This window comes from Girardinichthys multiradiatus, chromosome 2, assembly GCF_021462225.1.
Source record: "Girardinichthys multiradiatus isolate DD_20200921_A chromosome 2, DD_fGirMul_XY1, whole genome shotgun sequence".
NCBI classification, from domain to species: domain Eukaryota; kingdom Metazoa; phylum Chordata; class Actinopteri; order Cyprinodontiformes; family Goodeidae; genus Girardinichthys; species Girardinichthys multiradiatus.
Genome location: NC_061795.1, coordinates 48,223,489 through 48,241,115, shown reverse-complemented (window position 1 = coordinate 48,241,115; position 17,627 = coordinate 48,223,489). Strand labels below are relative to the sequence as shown.

The 17,627-nt window shown below is 41.6% G+C and overlaps 1 protein-coding gene across 1 annotated transcript in view; it reads right to left on the bottom strand.

The window, feature by feature from the left end:
* Positions 1-222: 222 nt before the first annotated feature.
* si:ch211-1e14.1 (UPF0606 protein KIAA1549) overlaps positions 223-17,627 on the bottom strand; it is a 55,077-nt gene continuing 37,672 nt past the window's right edge. The window contains exons 12-22 of the mRNA XM_047381002.1: positions 14,743-14,969; positions 14,122-14,231; positions 13,355-13,369; positions 12,729-12,937; positions 11,233-11,462; positions 10,963-11,107; positions 10,550-10,870; positions 7,478-7,530; positions 6,829-6,977; positions 3,281-3,435; positions 223-2,124 (exon numbers count right to left, since the gene is read on the bottom strand). Coding sequence (XP_047236958.1) covers positions 1,927-2,124; positions 3,281-3,435; positions 6,829-6,977; positions 7,478-7,530; positions 10,550-10,870; positions 10,963-11,107; positions 11,233-11,462; positions 12,729-12,937; positions 13,355-13,369; positions 14,122-14,231; positions 14,743-14,969 — 1,812 coding nt within the window. The 3' untranslated portion in view covers positions 223-1,926. The remainder of the gene's footprint in view (positions 2,125-3,280; positions 3,436-6,828; positions 6,978-7,477; positions 7,531-10,549; positions 10,871-10,962; positions 11,108-11,232; positions 11,463-12,728; positions 12,938-13,354; positions 13,370-14,121; positions 14,232-14,742; positions 14,970-17,627) is intronic.

Genomic DNA, 17,627 nt, shown 5'->3' with positions numbered 1-17,627 from the left:
TGCATTTAGCGACTTACTATAGAACATCTGTGTGTCTGTTAACACCTGAATCTAAACACCTGGGGGTGTAAGTGTGAGTGTATACAAGGTTTCTCCATAGAAATATGCAATAGCAAGTATGAGGAGCACAGACCTGCCCCCCTGGACAGATACGGAGGAGATCCGAGCCATAGACATCCAAAGGCCTGGGAACCCCAGGAGAACCACTGCCAGGACTACCGCAACCCCCCCCCCCCAGAGAAGAGCAGAGGAGAGCCCCAGGAAACCATTCAGCAGCCACAGTGCAGAAGTCTCAGAGAGCGGCAGCAACGAGCCCCACCGGCAGCCATCTACGCCAGAGCAGATCCAGTCATGGACCCAGAGATCCAAGACCCTAGGACACATCACTCCCCAAGCAGAGGTCCGACAGAGCCAAAGGGCCTGGGCCCCGGCAAGCAGCCACCGGGAGTGAGCTGGCACACGCCAGAACCACAAATACACCAACCTGAAACACCAACCACCGGCAGATAGTGTGGCGGGGAGGAACTGATCCAGGAGACGAAGCAACCCAAGAACCAACCTGACACAAGAACAGGCACACACAGTCATGATCACACATTCCCAGCCTCATGCACACACTCACACCCATGCACCCAACGTAAAGACACACAACAATGGACGTCGTACACTCACTCACACTCCCCATACTTACTCTATACTCCCAGGTCCAGCTGCCAATACCTGAGAAGGTCAACCAGCCCCCGGACCCAGGAGTTGGTCCCCTTCCTTCCAGGGTGGAGACAGGCAGTCCGCTCCAGCACCAGCCCAGACGAGTGCCGGCAATGCCCGAGCTACCCCAGCCCAGACCCTGACCTCCCGCTCCGACCCCAGGCTCCAAAACCCCCGTCCCTATCCGGAGAGCGGGCGATGTACAAAAGAGGAGTCCACCTGGTCCAAACAAGCCCGCCAACCAGAGCCGTCCCAGGATGAAACAGTCCCAACCCCAACATGAATTCCAATCTCAACCTCATGAACCCCAACATGAACCTTCCCTCAACCAGGACACTGATATCGGACACATGCCCCCAAACCCAAACGCCAGGAATCCCTTCCCCACACCCCCACAGATGAGCTCCACCCGCGAAAAGCACACCGAGACACACCCACACAGTGCAAGTTCTGCACCCCAGCCGCATCCTGCCTCCCACCACACGGCGCGCTGCGATGGCAAGGCAAGGGCCCCGCGCAATGCCACCCCAACCTCTGCCCACGGGTGCAACAGAGCGGACACTACCGAGCACCATGCTTACAGCAGAACCCCCGACCCCACACAAAATTGGGACAAACTCACCCAACAAGAGGTCCCTGCCCCAATCTAAATAAATTCAAGAACAGATGAGAAAAATATATTTGAGTCTATGCATAATTCTGACCATTTTTGGATTGAAGAAACAATAAAATTCAAACTTAAACATGTCATTAATGTTATATTATCATTCCATAACAGTTTAACTAAATATTAATTCATGGTCATGATGGGTGAACTGAGAGAAACTAAAACTTTTCTGATGGGTTGGGAAAGATTTTAAAATATAAACATCACAGAATACTGAGTCTGAAGTAATACAGTAAAATCAAAAATATCCGATTTGTGGTTCTACCATAGAAACAGCCTGGATTTATCCCACCCTGATCAAAAAAAAGTGCAGGACAGAAACAGGGACAGCAAGTCTGCTTCACAACACTTCCTCTAAGTTTAACTAATTATTATTTCAGTTCATTTTTCCAACAATGAGTCTCAGGAATCCGTGGACCACCTCCTCAGTTTCGCAGGACAATTTATCTGCCATAGAGCTACAGGAGCTTCCATGGGAAGCATCGTCAGGTGAGGTGAAGTAGAGAGAAACGTTCAGTGAACAGACCCGTTATAGACATGAATCCAGGACTTCAGCTGTGGTAGCTGGACACGGCCGCCTGTTTCTGGGAGAGACGCAGCAGCTCCTCCCTGATGGCCTTAATCAGGGAGGCAGACGAGTGGGTGGGAGGAGATGTTTCCAAAGGTTGTGGATCAGTCAGATAAACCATGGGTGAAGTGTTCAAGTGGACAGGAGGTGCTCTGGGCTCCCCACTTCCACTCCTGTGCATCTGAAAGTTACAGGTCAAGAAGTCACAACCATTTAGGAACTGAAGGCAGCTTGCTTGCAAAAAATGACCATTTAATACGTGTTTTACCTTTGGTTTGACTGTTCCAAGTTTCAATGACACAAAATTGCTTAAACAGTATATTTACAAGTAGATTTCAATCAATTAGGATGTGTGTTCTAAAGTGGTTTATTTGTCAGACTAAAAAGACCTCTGGAAAACAGCCTTTAAACATACTTTTCATTTATTCCACATTTCTGTATCAAACAAGTTTGTTTTATAGGTTTCAGTCAGTCATTTTCTACCGCTTCTTCCATAGTGGGTCGCAGGGAAGCAGGTTCCTATCTCCAGCAGTCTATGGGCGGGAGGCTTTTCAATAATACTGAAATTTGTTTAGCTGCACCTGTATCAGTCGAGCCATGTCTCATACAAAGACACAAACTGCTTCATTTAAAGAGTTTAGGAGCCTTTCTATGACTGAATGATTAACAGGTCAGAGTTCAGCAGTTATACAGTTGCATCTTCATAAATAAAAACATCATTTAAAAGTTCCTCCTCAACGTTGCTGTGCACTTCCTTCAGCAGCAGGTTTTCCCTCCACTGAGCTTTCCATTAGAATGCTTGGACAAAGCTGTTTGTGAACAGCCAGCTTCTTTCACAATGACCTTTTGTGGTTTGTCCTCCATGTGGAGGAAGTCAGCAGACTTCCCTGTGATTGAGAAGGCCATAGCAACATTCTTTGGTAAAAATATTTTGTTGTTGAAATCTTCTGAGAAACAGAGTTTTGGTTTTTATCACCTGCGAGCCAGAATCATCTACATTTAACAGAAATAAATGTTTGAAATACATTTTTGTGCAATGAATGAATTTATTAAATGGGTTTCAGTCATGGATTGAATTACTGAAATAAATTAACTTTATTATTAGAATATTAAATATTATTGAGACGCACCGGTACAACCAATTAAAGCAGACTTCAAAGTAGGGAAAAGGTTAGACTGACTGAAAGTCAGAGATAAAGTCAATGTGTATAGAAAAATCTGAAAGTCTTGTTCCATTAAGAGAAAGAACAAGAAAAGAGGTTGATTCAAGGCTTTTGTTGAATCGAAGCGAAGGTTTCTAAGATGAGAAAATAAAATGTCATTTGTGATTCACTTACTGCATCTCTTTCTGCTTCCACCCGGGAGAAATTGTCATTATGGTAGTGGTTCCAGCCTAGGCCTCCGTTCTGGCCGGGAGCAGCCCTGATCCCTGCTGGATAACCGTTCATCCGGCTGGACAGGCCGACCTGTGTGAGGTGATGGAGCTGGGCACCTTCAGACACACATCACAGCAGTTATTTTACTGGACACTCGATCCTCAGCGTTACCCTCCAGCACATGTTGATGCAATGAACAAAGTCTAAAAAGCACTCAGTTGGCAAAGTGCTTCACTCAATCTGCTAAGTGCCAAAATCCATTTGTATTATTTCAAGTCACATGGTGGTGGGGGAACAGTCAGCTGCTTAAATAATTTAGGAGACAGACGAGGCTCTTCCAGTTGGACAGCTTTATGAGGTGGGCTTGACTGTGATGATGCTGGATTTTTGAAATTGATAAAATGAGAAAAACAGGAAAAGCTGGACCTCCTCCAGCATTGTTGACCCAAACCTAAAACCTTAATTATTTAAATAAATAAACCAAAGAAACAAGTACTGTTAAGAAAAAACAGACACATTAGGCACCATCCCTGGCAAAGATCTGTAAAACACTTTAATTGATGCATAATATCACACTGACAAATTTACTCCAATGTTTAATTTGAATCTTTTTATTTGAAAATTGAGAAATAATTATTTTGAAAAACAATTTATAAAAATCCCTGGTGGGTCAAATATTGGTAACCCTGCTGTTAATACTATACAGGTCCTTCTCAAAATATTAGCATATTGTGATAAAGTTCATTATTTTCCATAATGTCATGATGAAAATTTAACATTCATATATTTTAGATTCATTGCACACTAACTGAAATATTTCAGGTCTTTTATTGTCTTAATACGGATGATTTTGGCATACAGCTCATGAAAACCCAAAATTCCTATCTCACAAAATTAGCATATCATTAAAAGGGTCTCTAAACGAGCTATGAACCTAATCATCTGAATCAACGAGTTAACTCTAAACACCTGCAAAAGATTCCTGAGGCCTTTAAAACTCCCAGCCTGGTTCATCACTCAAAACCCCAATCATGGGTAAGACTGCCGACCTGACTGGTCCAGAAGGCCACTATTGACACCCTCAAGCAAGAGGGTAAGACACAGAAAGACATTTCTGAACGAATAGGCTGTTCCCAGAGTGCTGTATCAAGGCACCTCAGTGGGAAGTCTGTGGGAAGGAAAAAGTGTGGCAGAAAACGCTGCACAACGAGAAGAGGTGACTGAGGAAGATTGTGGAGAAGGGCTGATTCCAGACCTTGGTGGACCTGCGGAAACAGTGGACTGAGTCTGGAGTAGAAACATCCAGAGCCACCGTGCACAGACGTGTGCAGGAAATGGGCTACAGGTGCCACATTCCCCAGGTCAAGCCACTTTTGAACCAGAAACAGCGGCAGAAGCGCCTGACCTGGGCTACAGAGAAGCAGCACTGGACTGTTGCTCAGTGGTCCAAAGTACTTTTTTCGGATGAAAGCAAATTCTGCATGTCATTCGGAAATCAAGGTGCCAGAGTCTGGAGGAAGACTGGGGAGAAGGAAATGCCAAAATGCCAGAAGTCCAGTGTCAAGTACCCACAGTCAGTGATGGTCTGGGGTGCCGTGTCAGCTGCTGGTGTTGGTCCACTGTGTTTTATCAAGGGCAGGGTCAATGCAGCTAGCTATCAGGAGATTTTGGAGCACTTCATGCTTCTATCTGCTGAAAAGCTTTATGGAGATGAAGATTTCATTTTTCAGCACGACCTGGCACCTGCTCACAGTGCCAAAACCACTGGTAAATGGTTTACTGACCATGGTATCACTGTGCTCAATTGGCCTGCCAACTCTCCTGACCTGAACCCCATAGAGAATCTGTGGGATATTGTGAAGAGAACGTTGAGAGACTCAAGACCCAACACTCTGGATGAGCTAAAGGCCGCTATCGAAGCATCCTGGGCCTCCATAAGACCTCAGCAGTGCCACAGGCTGATTGCCTCCATGCCACGCTGCATTGAAGCAGTCATTTCTGCCAAAGGATTCCCGACCAAGTATTGAGTGCATAACTGTACATGATTATTTGAAGGTTGACGTTTTTTGTATTAAAAACACTTTTCTTTTATTGGTCGGATGAAATATGCTAATTTTGTGAGATAGGAATTTTGGGTTTTCATGAGCTGTATGCCAAAATCATCTGTATTAAGACAATAAAAGACCTGAAATATTTCAATTAGTGTGCAATGAATCTAAAATATATGAATGTTAAATTTTCATCATGACATTATGGAAAATAATGAACTTTATCACAATATGCTAATATTTTGAGAAGGACCTGTATACAACCCTGTTCTACCAGCCGGACAGTCCGTCAACGTCTCCTGAAACATTTCACCAGACTGGAGGATCTCTGGACATTCCTCTCTTGGTGGTCCAGGGTCCTGGGTCCTCTCTGATGCTCTCTTTACCTCAGGTATGCTACAGGATTTAGTCCTGGGGACTGAGATACCAACAGAAGAACCATTTCTGTGTTGGCGACCCATCTTCGATTTTCAGAGACCACCAGATTTTCACTTAAAATGTTCTGGTGTTTCAAAGGGTTCATACTGCCATTCCCAGGGCCTCTGGAAGCGACACAGGCCCACAGCACCTCAGATCTTCCGTTATGCTTAACACTGCGTATGAGCTGTTTTTCCACATAAATCCCCTGCTTGACTCCAGATCCAGCTGCAGTGTTTGCCACCAAAAAGTTCAATTTTAGTCTTGCATGGCATGTAGTTAACGTCAAATTGTTGATATGGAGACGTGGTGACCCTAATGTGCCACTTTTTCCTGCAGTTCTCTAACTGGGAGCTTTAGAGATGTATTTAATTACTTTATCGTGCCCCTCTCTGTACCTGATGGAAGGTATACTTCGAACCTAGTCCAGGCTAGTGGCCAGGGGCTAAAGATAATGGGCCTCTTCATCACAAGATATTTAAACACCGGAAAACAGGAAGTTATGGATTAGTAATAAGAAGCTCACAGAAACTTTGATCAACTCAACAAAATTCATTATAAAATAAGAAAATACTTCAATTATTTTAAAGGAAATGTAACAAGAATAATTGTAACAAAAGTGATTTAGTTGAAGCCAATTATTTCTTGTTGGATTTGTTTCTATTAAATAAATGTGAGATTATGGCGTCCAAATAAAACGTTAACTTATTTAAAAGATGTGGCTGCCACTGCATCGCATGGTGCTGATAAAAACAGAACAACCCTTTGTAGGGCTGCCAGATTTATAGTGAGTAACGGCAGTATTTGTGTGGCTCCTTCAGAGTGGAAGATATCGTCTGCTTCTAATTCTGGTTTTATTAAATGACTTGAAAGAGGAACAATGAGCAGCAATCTGGCCCACATGCATGAGGGATGCTTAATATAACACGTCTCCACCAACAGTGATGTCACTGCTGCTTTGTTTCTTTTCTTACATGCAAAATTAAACTTTAAAAGGTGAAAATGATATACAAGATGAAGCCCACTGAAAGGAGCCGACCGTACCTGTAGTTCCCCCTACCGGGCGTGGTCTGGCAGACAAGGGCAGCTGCTTAGCGTTGAGGCCCCTGCCAGTGTACAAGCTGTCTGGCTGCAGAGGCTCGCTGTGGCCTGCTGCTCCTCCTGGTGGCAGGTAGCTCGAGCCAAGGCCCTGTCTGAAACACAAAGAAAATCATTCAGTTATGGAAATAATAACACATTTACTACAGCTAAGGTATGAATTTAGCTCATGTTTTATAATGCATCTATATCCTGTATATGAAAGCTTTTTAAGGTTTTAAACAATAAAGCAGACTATGCAGAGGTAAAAACTATAACCAAGATTTGGCCATTTTCACATTAAATAGACACTTAAAAAATGTACTTTTCAAAATTACAAACACAGATGTTTGCCAACTTTGCTGTGTTCTGCCATAAATGTGTGTATGCTGATGACCTCTGCTTGGACCTGATCCATTTAACTAAATTAAACATGACTCTTCTTCATTATTCATGAGGGGGCAGCTCTGTAGATGCACCAAAGGCAAAAATTCATACATGAGGTTTGACTGTAATTATCTAACCAGACATCCTTTTAGGTATACTAAAATAGAGATTATTTTAAACGATCTAATATGGTATTGATTTATAGATGAACCACTAGTTCTCTGCTCACCTTGGGGTCAGGCCTTGGACTGCAGTGGAGGACACGCCCAGCTCACTGAATCTCTAGAGCACACAGTAAGAAAACGCATTAGCTTTAGCTGAGAGTAAATTAACTCATGTTGACAACAAAAATCTGAAAATGAAATTGCTTTTTGTTGTCAATGAAAATGTATGCAATCCAAATAAGGCAATGAATCCAGAGAAAATATTAGTTGCCAAATATTTTTAGTGAGCATGGCTTTGTTGAAGGAACTGGTTTCACTGCTTATGGAGCCAGCTAAGCCGAACCAGAAAGTGACTTTTATTGGTTCATTGTTAGGTCAGCCACTAACCTGGCACCTGGTGTGGACCTGTTGGCCCGGTCAGCGTAAAGAAGCTTTGTTCATGCAGTTTAACAGCTGGAAAAGGGTTTTATAGGAATGTTATGTGACAGGTCAACACAGAGTAAAGCATAATTATGAAGTAAAAGAGAAATAATCCATGGTGTCCCACTGTGGATATGGTTTCTCAGTGTGATTCTTAGAAATATACTGTTGATGTCAATGACTTTACCTGTTGTTAAATTTGTTTAGACGGAAGAATTATTCTTTTGCATTTTGATCTTTTAACCTACTTCGTGCTGCCAAATGGGATGTAATTCAGTGATTCCTTGACACCACTGTTCTGGCAGGCTCGGTTAGTGAAACTGAACTAATTTTTAAATGTAGTTAATCACAGTTTATTCATTTTACGACATATGGTTTGGATTTTTACTAAAGAAATTCATCATTTGAAAACAGCTGTTTGATTTAATCAGGTTAGTCTGATACTTAAATCTGTTTGATGATCTGAAATATTTGGAGGCAGATTCCTTTTTACAGACCATGTCTAAAACGTTGCTTTCAAACACAGATTTCAGAAATAATGTCTACATCTATAGACTGTAATATTCAGTATGAGCTAAACGAGAGATTTATTAGCGTTTCACTTCCAACATGCCTTGTCTGTTCTACTCGTGTAACACTAGTTGGTAATGAAAGCTTTTATCTCATTCTAGCTGTGCTCTTCAACTCTGAATATGATTTCGAAGCAGGATATATACACCACAGATAACTTCTACTTTGTCTGTCAGTAGTTCGATCCATGTCAAAAACACACACCAGTAAAGATTTATAGCATTCAGCAGAAATGAATGGGGGCAATGCAGGAACTTATCATATGACATAGTTTTACAGAATGTTTCAGGCAGTTCCTACACTTTCCCCTCTTTATTACCAGCCAACACTGAGAGGCAAGAATGGAGATCAAGCATATAAAGACCATAATGCCGCAGGGTCTCAAAAGCTGAGCTTTATATAGCTGATGTGGTTGTATACTCAGAGCTACCTGGGGCCAACAGATGGAAGAATACTTAACTAATTAGTTTACTAAGAAGAAACGACTTAAGCTGAAGCTGCAGGTTACACGTTGTGAATGAAAGGACATTAGAGAGCACAACTATTTATACCAACAACTTCATCAGTGGCCGACAGGTGCAAGCACGCAGCAAACAGCTAAACGCCCTGCAAACACATAAATGATGCAAACTCCGAAACACACAAACACAAAAAACTAATGCAACTGGTAAACGCTGCAATCACAGAGACAGAGAGAAGCAAAAACATACAACCTACCAAAAAACACAAAGAAGAAATGCTGCAAATACCAAAAAACACCAGCAAGTTGAGATAAAGCTGCAAACCCCCTTGACACAACGAGGGGGAGTCGACTGCCAAGTCATATGGGACCAGACCCTGAAGACATTAATGGGATGCCCAGAAGAAACTTGCAGGAAAAAAACAAACCGTTTGTTTTCCTTTATTTCTTTTATTACAAGTGGTAATAATCTTTTACAATACTATACAACAGCAGCATATTTACATCAGTGTTATTAGTGATTGACTCCCCCTAGTGGTCTGGTGCACTTTTGTTTTGTGGAAAAGTTTCCAGCTTTTCTTAAATGTTGTTTTTACTAATTGCAGCATTTTTCCTTTGTGTTTGTTTTGTTGATTGCAGGTTTTTGTTTCTCTGTTTTCTATGACTGCAGCGTTTTTCTGGTCCACTTATTTTTGTGTTTGAGTGTTTTAGAGTTTGCATCATTTACGTGTTTGCAGCGTGTTTAGCCATTGCACCTGTCGGCGACCTTACAGATCAAATCCAGTATTCTCAAGGTCCGGACTCAGATCTGGGCCCGGACCAAATGGCAAGGCAATCTGTACCTAGACCACACCTTCTTCTGTGGCGCTAGGATTTCCTTGATGCTGAAAAGCCAGACAGAACCGAGCAACAGGGAATAAAAAATGTGGAAGATTGCAGAATTTGGTAAAGGATTTAATCAACAAACCAGGATTTTCCCTATAAGTCTCGGTGTAATCTTGATATTGATGTTCAACATAAAAAATAGAAACTTTATTGGTTGCTGCTGCTTCCTGTCTGTGTAATATGAGAGGAGGCTCAACCAATAGCAGTGTGAGAGATAGCTGAGTGCAGCAAAGCATACTATCATTAATAAGCTGTTATTATTATCTGTTCATGCAGCAGGTGATTTATCTGCACACAATTAATAGGCTCTGCAAGGAGAACATGTTATGAGTAGAATTATTACCAGGTTATATCAAAACATAGAGAAAAGGAGTTAATTAATCTGCAAAGAACCTCAACAGAGCAAGATTCACAAATGGGTTAAACACGATTAAGCTCAAAAACAAACAATAAAAGTACGGAAAAGTGTTCAGGTTTCAAAAGTTCTAACATTCGGATAAAAGTGAAAAGAACACAACTAATAAAAGAGGAATAAGAAAATATAAACATCAAAATAAAAAATAAAAAAATAAAACAGAAAATGTACAACTGGTGGAAAAGTGAATAATTATGGAAATAAAAGACAAATAAATAAGTGTAGTAAAAAAATAATCAAAGTAAAAGTACAACAAAACTACATGTTTGATTGACTTGGGATAGGATTTAATCTAGAACAAGTAGCAGTAATGACTAAAAATCAGGCAAATGATGAACAGAAGTATGATTTATGAAAAACACTTTGTCAAAACAGCAGCCTACTTACACTAGGAAAAGGACCAATTTCTGGGCCGGTGACCCACTCTCTGGGGCCCCAGCCTGGAGGGCTGGTGCACTGGGGGTTGCTGTTGACCCCAGGCAGAGTGATCCCTGCTGTGCTGCTCTGAGACGTGGGCGACACCAAAGCAAAGGCATCGTCCAGCAGGGAGTGCATCTGCTGCCGGGCCTCCTCAATGGAGGGTTGTGGAGGCATATAGGGGAGTGGGGGAGGGGCGTGGCCTGGAGGGGAGGACGCTGGGCCAAGGAAGACATCATCTGTGGGGGAGGGGCTCCTCTGAGTGGAACCAGGGCCTTGGTCAGGGTCCGACTGGATTCCAAACACAGGACATTTCCATGTATCGGAGTGCTTGGACGATAATATAAAGAGTTAACGAATGATAATCTGCTGTTATTACTCACCACGTAGGCCACATTGTTGACCCCAGGGCACTTTCTGTAAACTGCATCGCTGTCTTCAGTGATGAGGTGGTCTTTGTCTGCTTCTATCATGCCTCCATTCAGCTGATCCTTCAATCTCTGCTTTGGAGAACGCCGCCCACGACCACTGGGGAACCAACGGAGAAGTGTCCAAATGAATAGTGCTTGCATTTTGCTTCAGCTGGATCAGAAAATTATATTGACTAAAGGAAAGTTCAGACACAATCACTGATCCAAAATATGAGCTCAAACCTTTTCTTGTTCTCCATAAGAATGGAGCGAACCGGATTATCTGGATCCAGGATCTTATCGATTTGAGTCTGTGCCTTTTGGTAGATATGATCCTGCTCCTTTGCATCGCCGAGGCTGCTGATCATGTCATCCATTGCAGGGAAATCATAGTGGCCTTTCCTCTTGGCACGCAGACGAATCTTGTTGCGATGATGTTCAATCTCTGACTTGTGCCTCAGTGCTGCCTGGATCTGATGGCAAAATGTAGGAACAGACAGACATCTCCAATCAGTCTAATTAGGATTTTATGTGATAAACCAACACAACTGAGCACAAAATAAAGAAATGTTGCATAGTTTTCAACATTCTTCATATAGTAAAATCTGAAAAGTGTGGCTTATATTTGTGTTTGCCCCTGGAGGTGAAACTTTGTAAAACCCTCTTATAACAGCTGTAGGCCCGTTTCAGTGTGTCTCTACAGACTTTGCAGATCTAGAGACTGAATTTTTGTCCTAATCTGTTTTACAGAACAGCTCAAGCTCAATCAGATTGAATGGAGAACATTGATTTTCAAGTCTTGCTACAAATTTTTAAATGGATTTTGGTCTGGACGATTAGAACACATGATTATGCTTTGATTTAAACCATTGTGTTAAAGTCCTGGTTGTATTTTTGAGTCGTCCTGCTGAAAGGTAAACCTCCACCCCAGTCTCAGGTGTTCTGCAGCCTCTAACAGGTTCTCTTCCAGTGTTGCTTTGTATTTTGCTTCATCCATATCCACCAACTCTGATGGCATGATCCTGCAAACACCATCTGTCACAGCGGTGACAGTGTCATGAGGATGAAGAGCAGTGTTGGTTTTTGTCAACACGCAGCGTTTTGCATCGAGGTCAAAATGTTCAGTGCTAATCTCATCTGTTCAGAGCACCTTCTTTCACATGTTTGCTGTCTCCTCCATGGCTTCTTCCCCACAAGCCATGATGGGACTTCTGATGGCTTTCTTTCAACACCACTGTTTCATAAAAGAAGTACCACTAACAATTGTCCTATCACCAGATTATCCCACCAGAGTTCTGGATCTCTGCAGATCCTGCACTGTTACCATAGGCCTCTTGGCTGTGTCTCTGATTTATGCTCTCCTTTTCTGTTCTCTCATAGTGGGCGGCCATCCTTTTCATTGAGTAATGTTCTCTAACAAACCTCGAGCTTCAAAGAGCTGAATTTATACTGAATTAGACGACCTGCGCATGCTCCAGAAGAACAGGAAAACTAGTTCTTCTTACTTGAGGTGACAAGAACAACATTTTTTCTGGCCATCGTAGATTTCACAAAAAACTCAAGTGCAGAAATGCTAGGATGTCTTCAAAGGCTCTTCTCAGTGCAGCAACACACTCAGTTTAGAAAGTTTCTGGACAGTATATGAGAAAAAGGTTCTGCCCTTGCAATATCCAAGCCAAACCACCCACCCACCCACCCAGTCAAACCAGCCAACATCCCTCCCTCCCTCCGTCCATCACCTCTTTGTTCATTTGGTTTGTATCAGATGGTTTGCCGTTGATGGGTGGACTGTGCAGTGGTGGGACAGGCATGGGCTGCATGGCTATGAGCTGGACTTTGTTTGGGAGTCTACGGCTGGCATCTGTGGCACGAGACATCCGATCAACATGTTCGAAGATGGAGGCTGAGGACTGCTGCTCATTTGCAGCACTCTTCAGAGGTGGTGGACCTAAGCAAAAGAAAGGAGGGAAACAGAAAAGTAGGAAAATATGACTCCTGCAAAGCACAGGAATGTTAATTTCTATTGCAAATCTCAAAACGCTGATTTAAATTAGGTAACAGAGGCCTTAAACAGAGATACAAGCTTTCTATTAAACTGTCTAAACTATATTTAAAGCATGATTTTCTATGAAAACATGGAAGAAATGTTGCCAGTGGTGACATGAATGATCCTGGATTTCCATCTGTAAAGCTAAACTTAATTTCAGACAATAGCTTTAACTATTTTCTGGTGAGGTGTATAGTTTCCAGTGATGGATGGTGAGAACGAGCAGAGCACAGAAACAACTAAAGAAACAAACAGGCAACAAACAGACAGTTGCTGAGATCTATGGGGGAAACAGAGAGACGGTGGACAAACTCTTACCAATTCTATTCCTGCCTGTAAACCAGGATGGAAAGGAAAAAAGAGTCTTAATGAGACAAAATAAAATTAAAGATTGCTTTTGTGCACTGATATAAAGAAAAGTATAAAATAACAGTCTGGTGTGAACCACACCATCCCCATGAGAGGCAAAGAGGCAGAAAAAGAAAGTTTAAAGTTTAATAAAATGTTTTCTATGTCTATAATTTGCTTAAATACAAAATAATTTCTGGGAGCAGGAAACACTGATTACAGACTGAATGAACAAAAACAAAGACGTCACATGAGCTTCATACACCTTTTAATTATAAACACAGTGGAGCACACACATCGTCTTAGCAATAACAACACAGAGAGCGTTCCTCTGATGAGTCTGGCTCCCAAACACACACTCTGAATGACAAAGCAAGCCTGAGTCAATCAACAAGCTGTCAGATAAAGTAACTTCAGCCACTTTGCATTCCTATTTCCCTTCTCTATCCCTCATTTAAACCCTTTTAGACTACAAACATAAACCTCACAAGATCTTTTTGTTTTTTCTGCTCCCATCTTCTGCTTTGCTGCTTTCTTTAATATCTCCTCTAGCCTCAGTCTGCCCCTTCCTGTCAACCAGTCCTGCCAGCTGTGCTTTATTTATCTCCTTATCTCAGCCCATTCACTCAGCTTTTCCTCCATCCCCCTCCCCAACTTGTTCCTCCTCCATGTTTGGAGAATTAGTGCTAAGCGTTGCCATGGCGACTTGCCATTTAAAACATTGATGGGAACCTTACGGGTCTGCTTGCTGTCGTTAGGTGTGGCATGGGCTCTCAGGTTCTCCTCAGTCGTTTCCCGTTCACTGGAGTGGTCAGTCACCACTGAGTCACCGTCTGATGGGGAAATCCTGCCCAGAAAACACACACACACACACACATGAATACTAGGAGCCCACAGCAATGTGCTCTATTGTAAAAATGTTTGAAAATAAATTTTCTTTAGTTTTTCTTGTTGAATTTCTCACTGTTGTAAAATTTTACATTAAATAGGCCTATTAATGCCCAAATTCGTAGAAAAACACACAGGTTGTTATAGGGTGTGCCTATTTGTGTTTCTCATGACTTTAGGTAAATTAACCAACATCATTTTTGACAAATTGTTTGGATTATAATATATTTTAATATAGTTTAGAAACATGCCTTTCTGCATAGATGGAGATAATCTTGTTCCTTTATTTTCTATTGGATGCAAAACTGCTTCCTTTATCAAAGAACCTGCTGCAACGTTTTTCTAATTTATGAGTTCTTGGGTAAAAAAGCCTCAATCTACAGTTCAGAGTAGGTTTATCTTTCCTTAGCTTTGTCACCAAGACCCAGATGTCCTCCCATTTTATCCTCTGTACCTCCAAGAGCACTGACCTTTCTCGCCTTCGGGACGCCTTCGTGGAGGAGGCGGAGGTTTTGGATTTGGGCGTGGGGGCCTCGCAGTTCTCAGATGGACTGAGGCCATCTTTAATGGACTGAGTGAGAAGACCGGAGCCAGAGCCTGGCGGGGCGGGTTCCTGGATAACCATGACATCATCTTTACTCTGCTGGCCAAGATGGAGCTTGGCAAAATCAAAGCCTTTTACACTTGGAGCCTGTAACTGAGGGGAGAGGCAGCAGAGAGCGACAAAAAGGGAGAATAAAGTAAATACAGCATGGAAAAGGTGGAAGACTGAATGAATAATATTCTGAAGCGATCATGATGAGAGTCCCTAAAATAAACTGGAATCAACATCCAAAGAACACTGCTGTAAGGTGGACTTTATTCACAGATTTAACATTTCTAGGTAAACATACAGCTTCATGTCAGGATGACACATGGATATTCCAGTAAGACTCTGAATCTGCAGCCAAGACAGAAATACTATTTTAGAGACATAATTAGGTTGACTAACTGAAAGGGTCTGCAGAAGGGAGACAGACAGACATTAATGAATAAAGAGAGTTTGGCAGTCTGTGAGAAATTGGGGTAAACACAGAACTGCTGGCTTTCCTGTGAAGTGGTGGTGGGGGGTGGAGGCTGAAGCCAGAAACAGCAAGATTATTTCTGTGTAAAGCCCTCAGGACTTTCCAACAGCACAGTGGCAAACAGACGATGCAATCCCTCACTATGTGCTGACAGATAGTGAGACTTTGGTCCTGTGACACAGAGGAAAAACTCTTCTTAGCTCGCAAACCTTCAGTGAGTTTGTAAAAGTAAATTGCGCGTCTTATAAGAAGCTTGTTGGTATAAAACGGCTAATCCTGTGTGATACTGCTAATCCCATGAGGATAAATCTGTATATGCTTCTGTGTGCTGCTTATCACGCCACATATACGAAGGCAATCTGTATGAGGAAAAGGACAGTTACAGCTGCAGCGGAAAGTTCTGTTCTGGTATAAGAGGTCCGTTAAAATCCTACTTGTCCCTAAGGATAAAAATGTTCCTCTTTGTAAAAACTGCTGAAAAATATTTGATTGTTTTATTTTACCTGAAACATGTCAGTCTTTTAAAATGACTTCAGCGTAAAATATTTACATTTACACAAAAAAATACATTTCAAGGCGCGTTTGACTGGCAGTAACTGTATCCCTATTTTCCTCCAGGTTCAGATTTTGAAAACATAAAATCTGCTTTAAAATATATATTGATAATTTTTCCAACATAAATGGGTTTATTTAAAATTCAGCAGGAAATATAAAAATAAAATAATAATAATGTTTTTTACATTAACCCCTTGAAGGTTAGGAGGTTTAAACACTAAAATGAGAATAATTTATGTAAAATATATCCTCTTGCTCCATCTCTCACACACACACACACACACACATACACACACTCACCAACATACTCCTCACTATAGACACAACATATCTCAGCCGCAAGGCAACCTTGCTGAAAATGGTAAAATGTTCAGATAAATGTGGACCAAAAACATCATGTTTAGTGGTTTTTAAAGGGTCATTTTTTGACCTTAGTAACAAATGTGTTGGTTTCTGTGTCGTTAAACAGTCAAGGTAGACCCAGCTTAGGGAACTGAGATGAGCATTCAAATTCAAATTACAATTGCATTACACTCACCAATCACTACCGAGTCTGGACTAATGAGAAATTGGGGAATTAAACACAAAAAAGCATTGGCCAGTTAACAATATATACCAAGCTTTTAAAAATTTACATTTTCATAGCCACTAAAACTGTTATACCATTCCTACAGTTAAAAGTCCTTTTATTGAGATGCCAGAGATTGTTTCAAAGTTACCAGAGTAATCTGGAACATAGAGGAATGCAGAGCCCGCTTTATTTCTGGATTCTGGACTGCGGTGTAGATTGCTCTAAATACAGAGAATAATCTCCACCAAAGCGAACAATTTGCACCTGTTTTTGGATCAAGTTTCAGTTATTCTATCTTCAGCCACAAACAGCAGATTAAAAAGTGAAAAGGAATTATTGAACAATGTTTTACTTATTTATTATTTTTCCTCAAAACCTCTAAAACTGCAACTGACCAGAAAAGTCACATCAGAATGGCGTTCTAAATAAGCGATGTTGCAAACTGTGAAGGACAGGGAAATAATGCATCCATTTAACTGATTCATTTGGTTGTAAAAAGCGCTTAGCAAAAAAAATTGTCAGATTATACAAATATACAGGATCTGAAATTCCTGCAACAACCCAGGTCCATTCCTCGGCAAGCACCGACATTTTAGAGCTAAATGAACGCATAACATTCATTCATGCGCAGACAGTGAAGCTACTTTAACAGCAGATCTGTCGTTGTGACCCGGTTCAGAACTAGAAGGGCGTGCAGGTTTGCACATGTAACTGTATATAGAGCAGAACAGCAAAAATAACATTCAGTACAAAAAGCAATAGAAACAGCTACTAAACGTAGCTGGTATTTATTCTATACTTCTGCTTAAAACAGTATCAAATTTGACATACCAATAAATAAATGTTATAAACAATTAAACTACTATAAATGCAGTAGAAGAAATAATTATTGCTCTGAGTTTAAAATGAAACAAAATAATGCCATGTCTTTTTGGTGAAACACCACGACACAGTACAATCCTGGATAGTTTAACCAAGGTTATCATATTGACCCATGCTTTGCTTACAGGACACCACATACTGGTTCTGCTGCTGCACAACACACCACAATCCACAAGCCTCCAATGCCAGAGGTTTACTCCCTACAATAGCGCTTAAAATGAGAGAATTGAGGTTCCTAACTGGTAGTTACACAGCTACTAGTCTCCATGTCTACTACCCCATG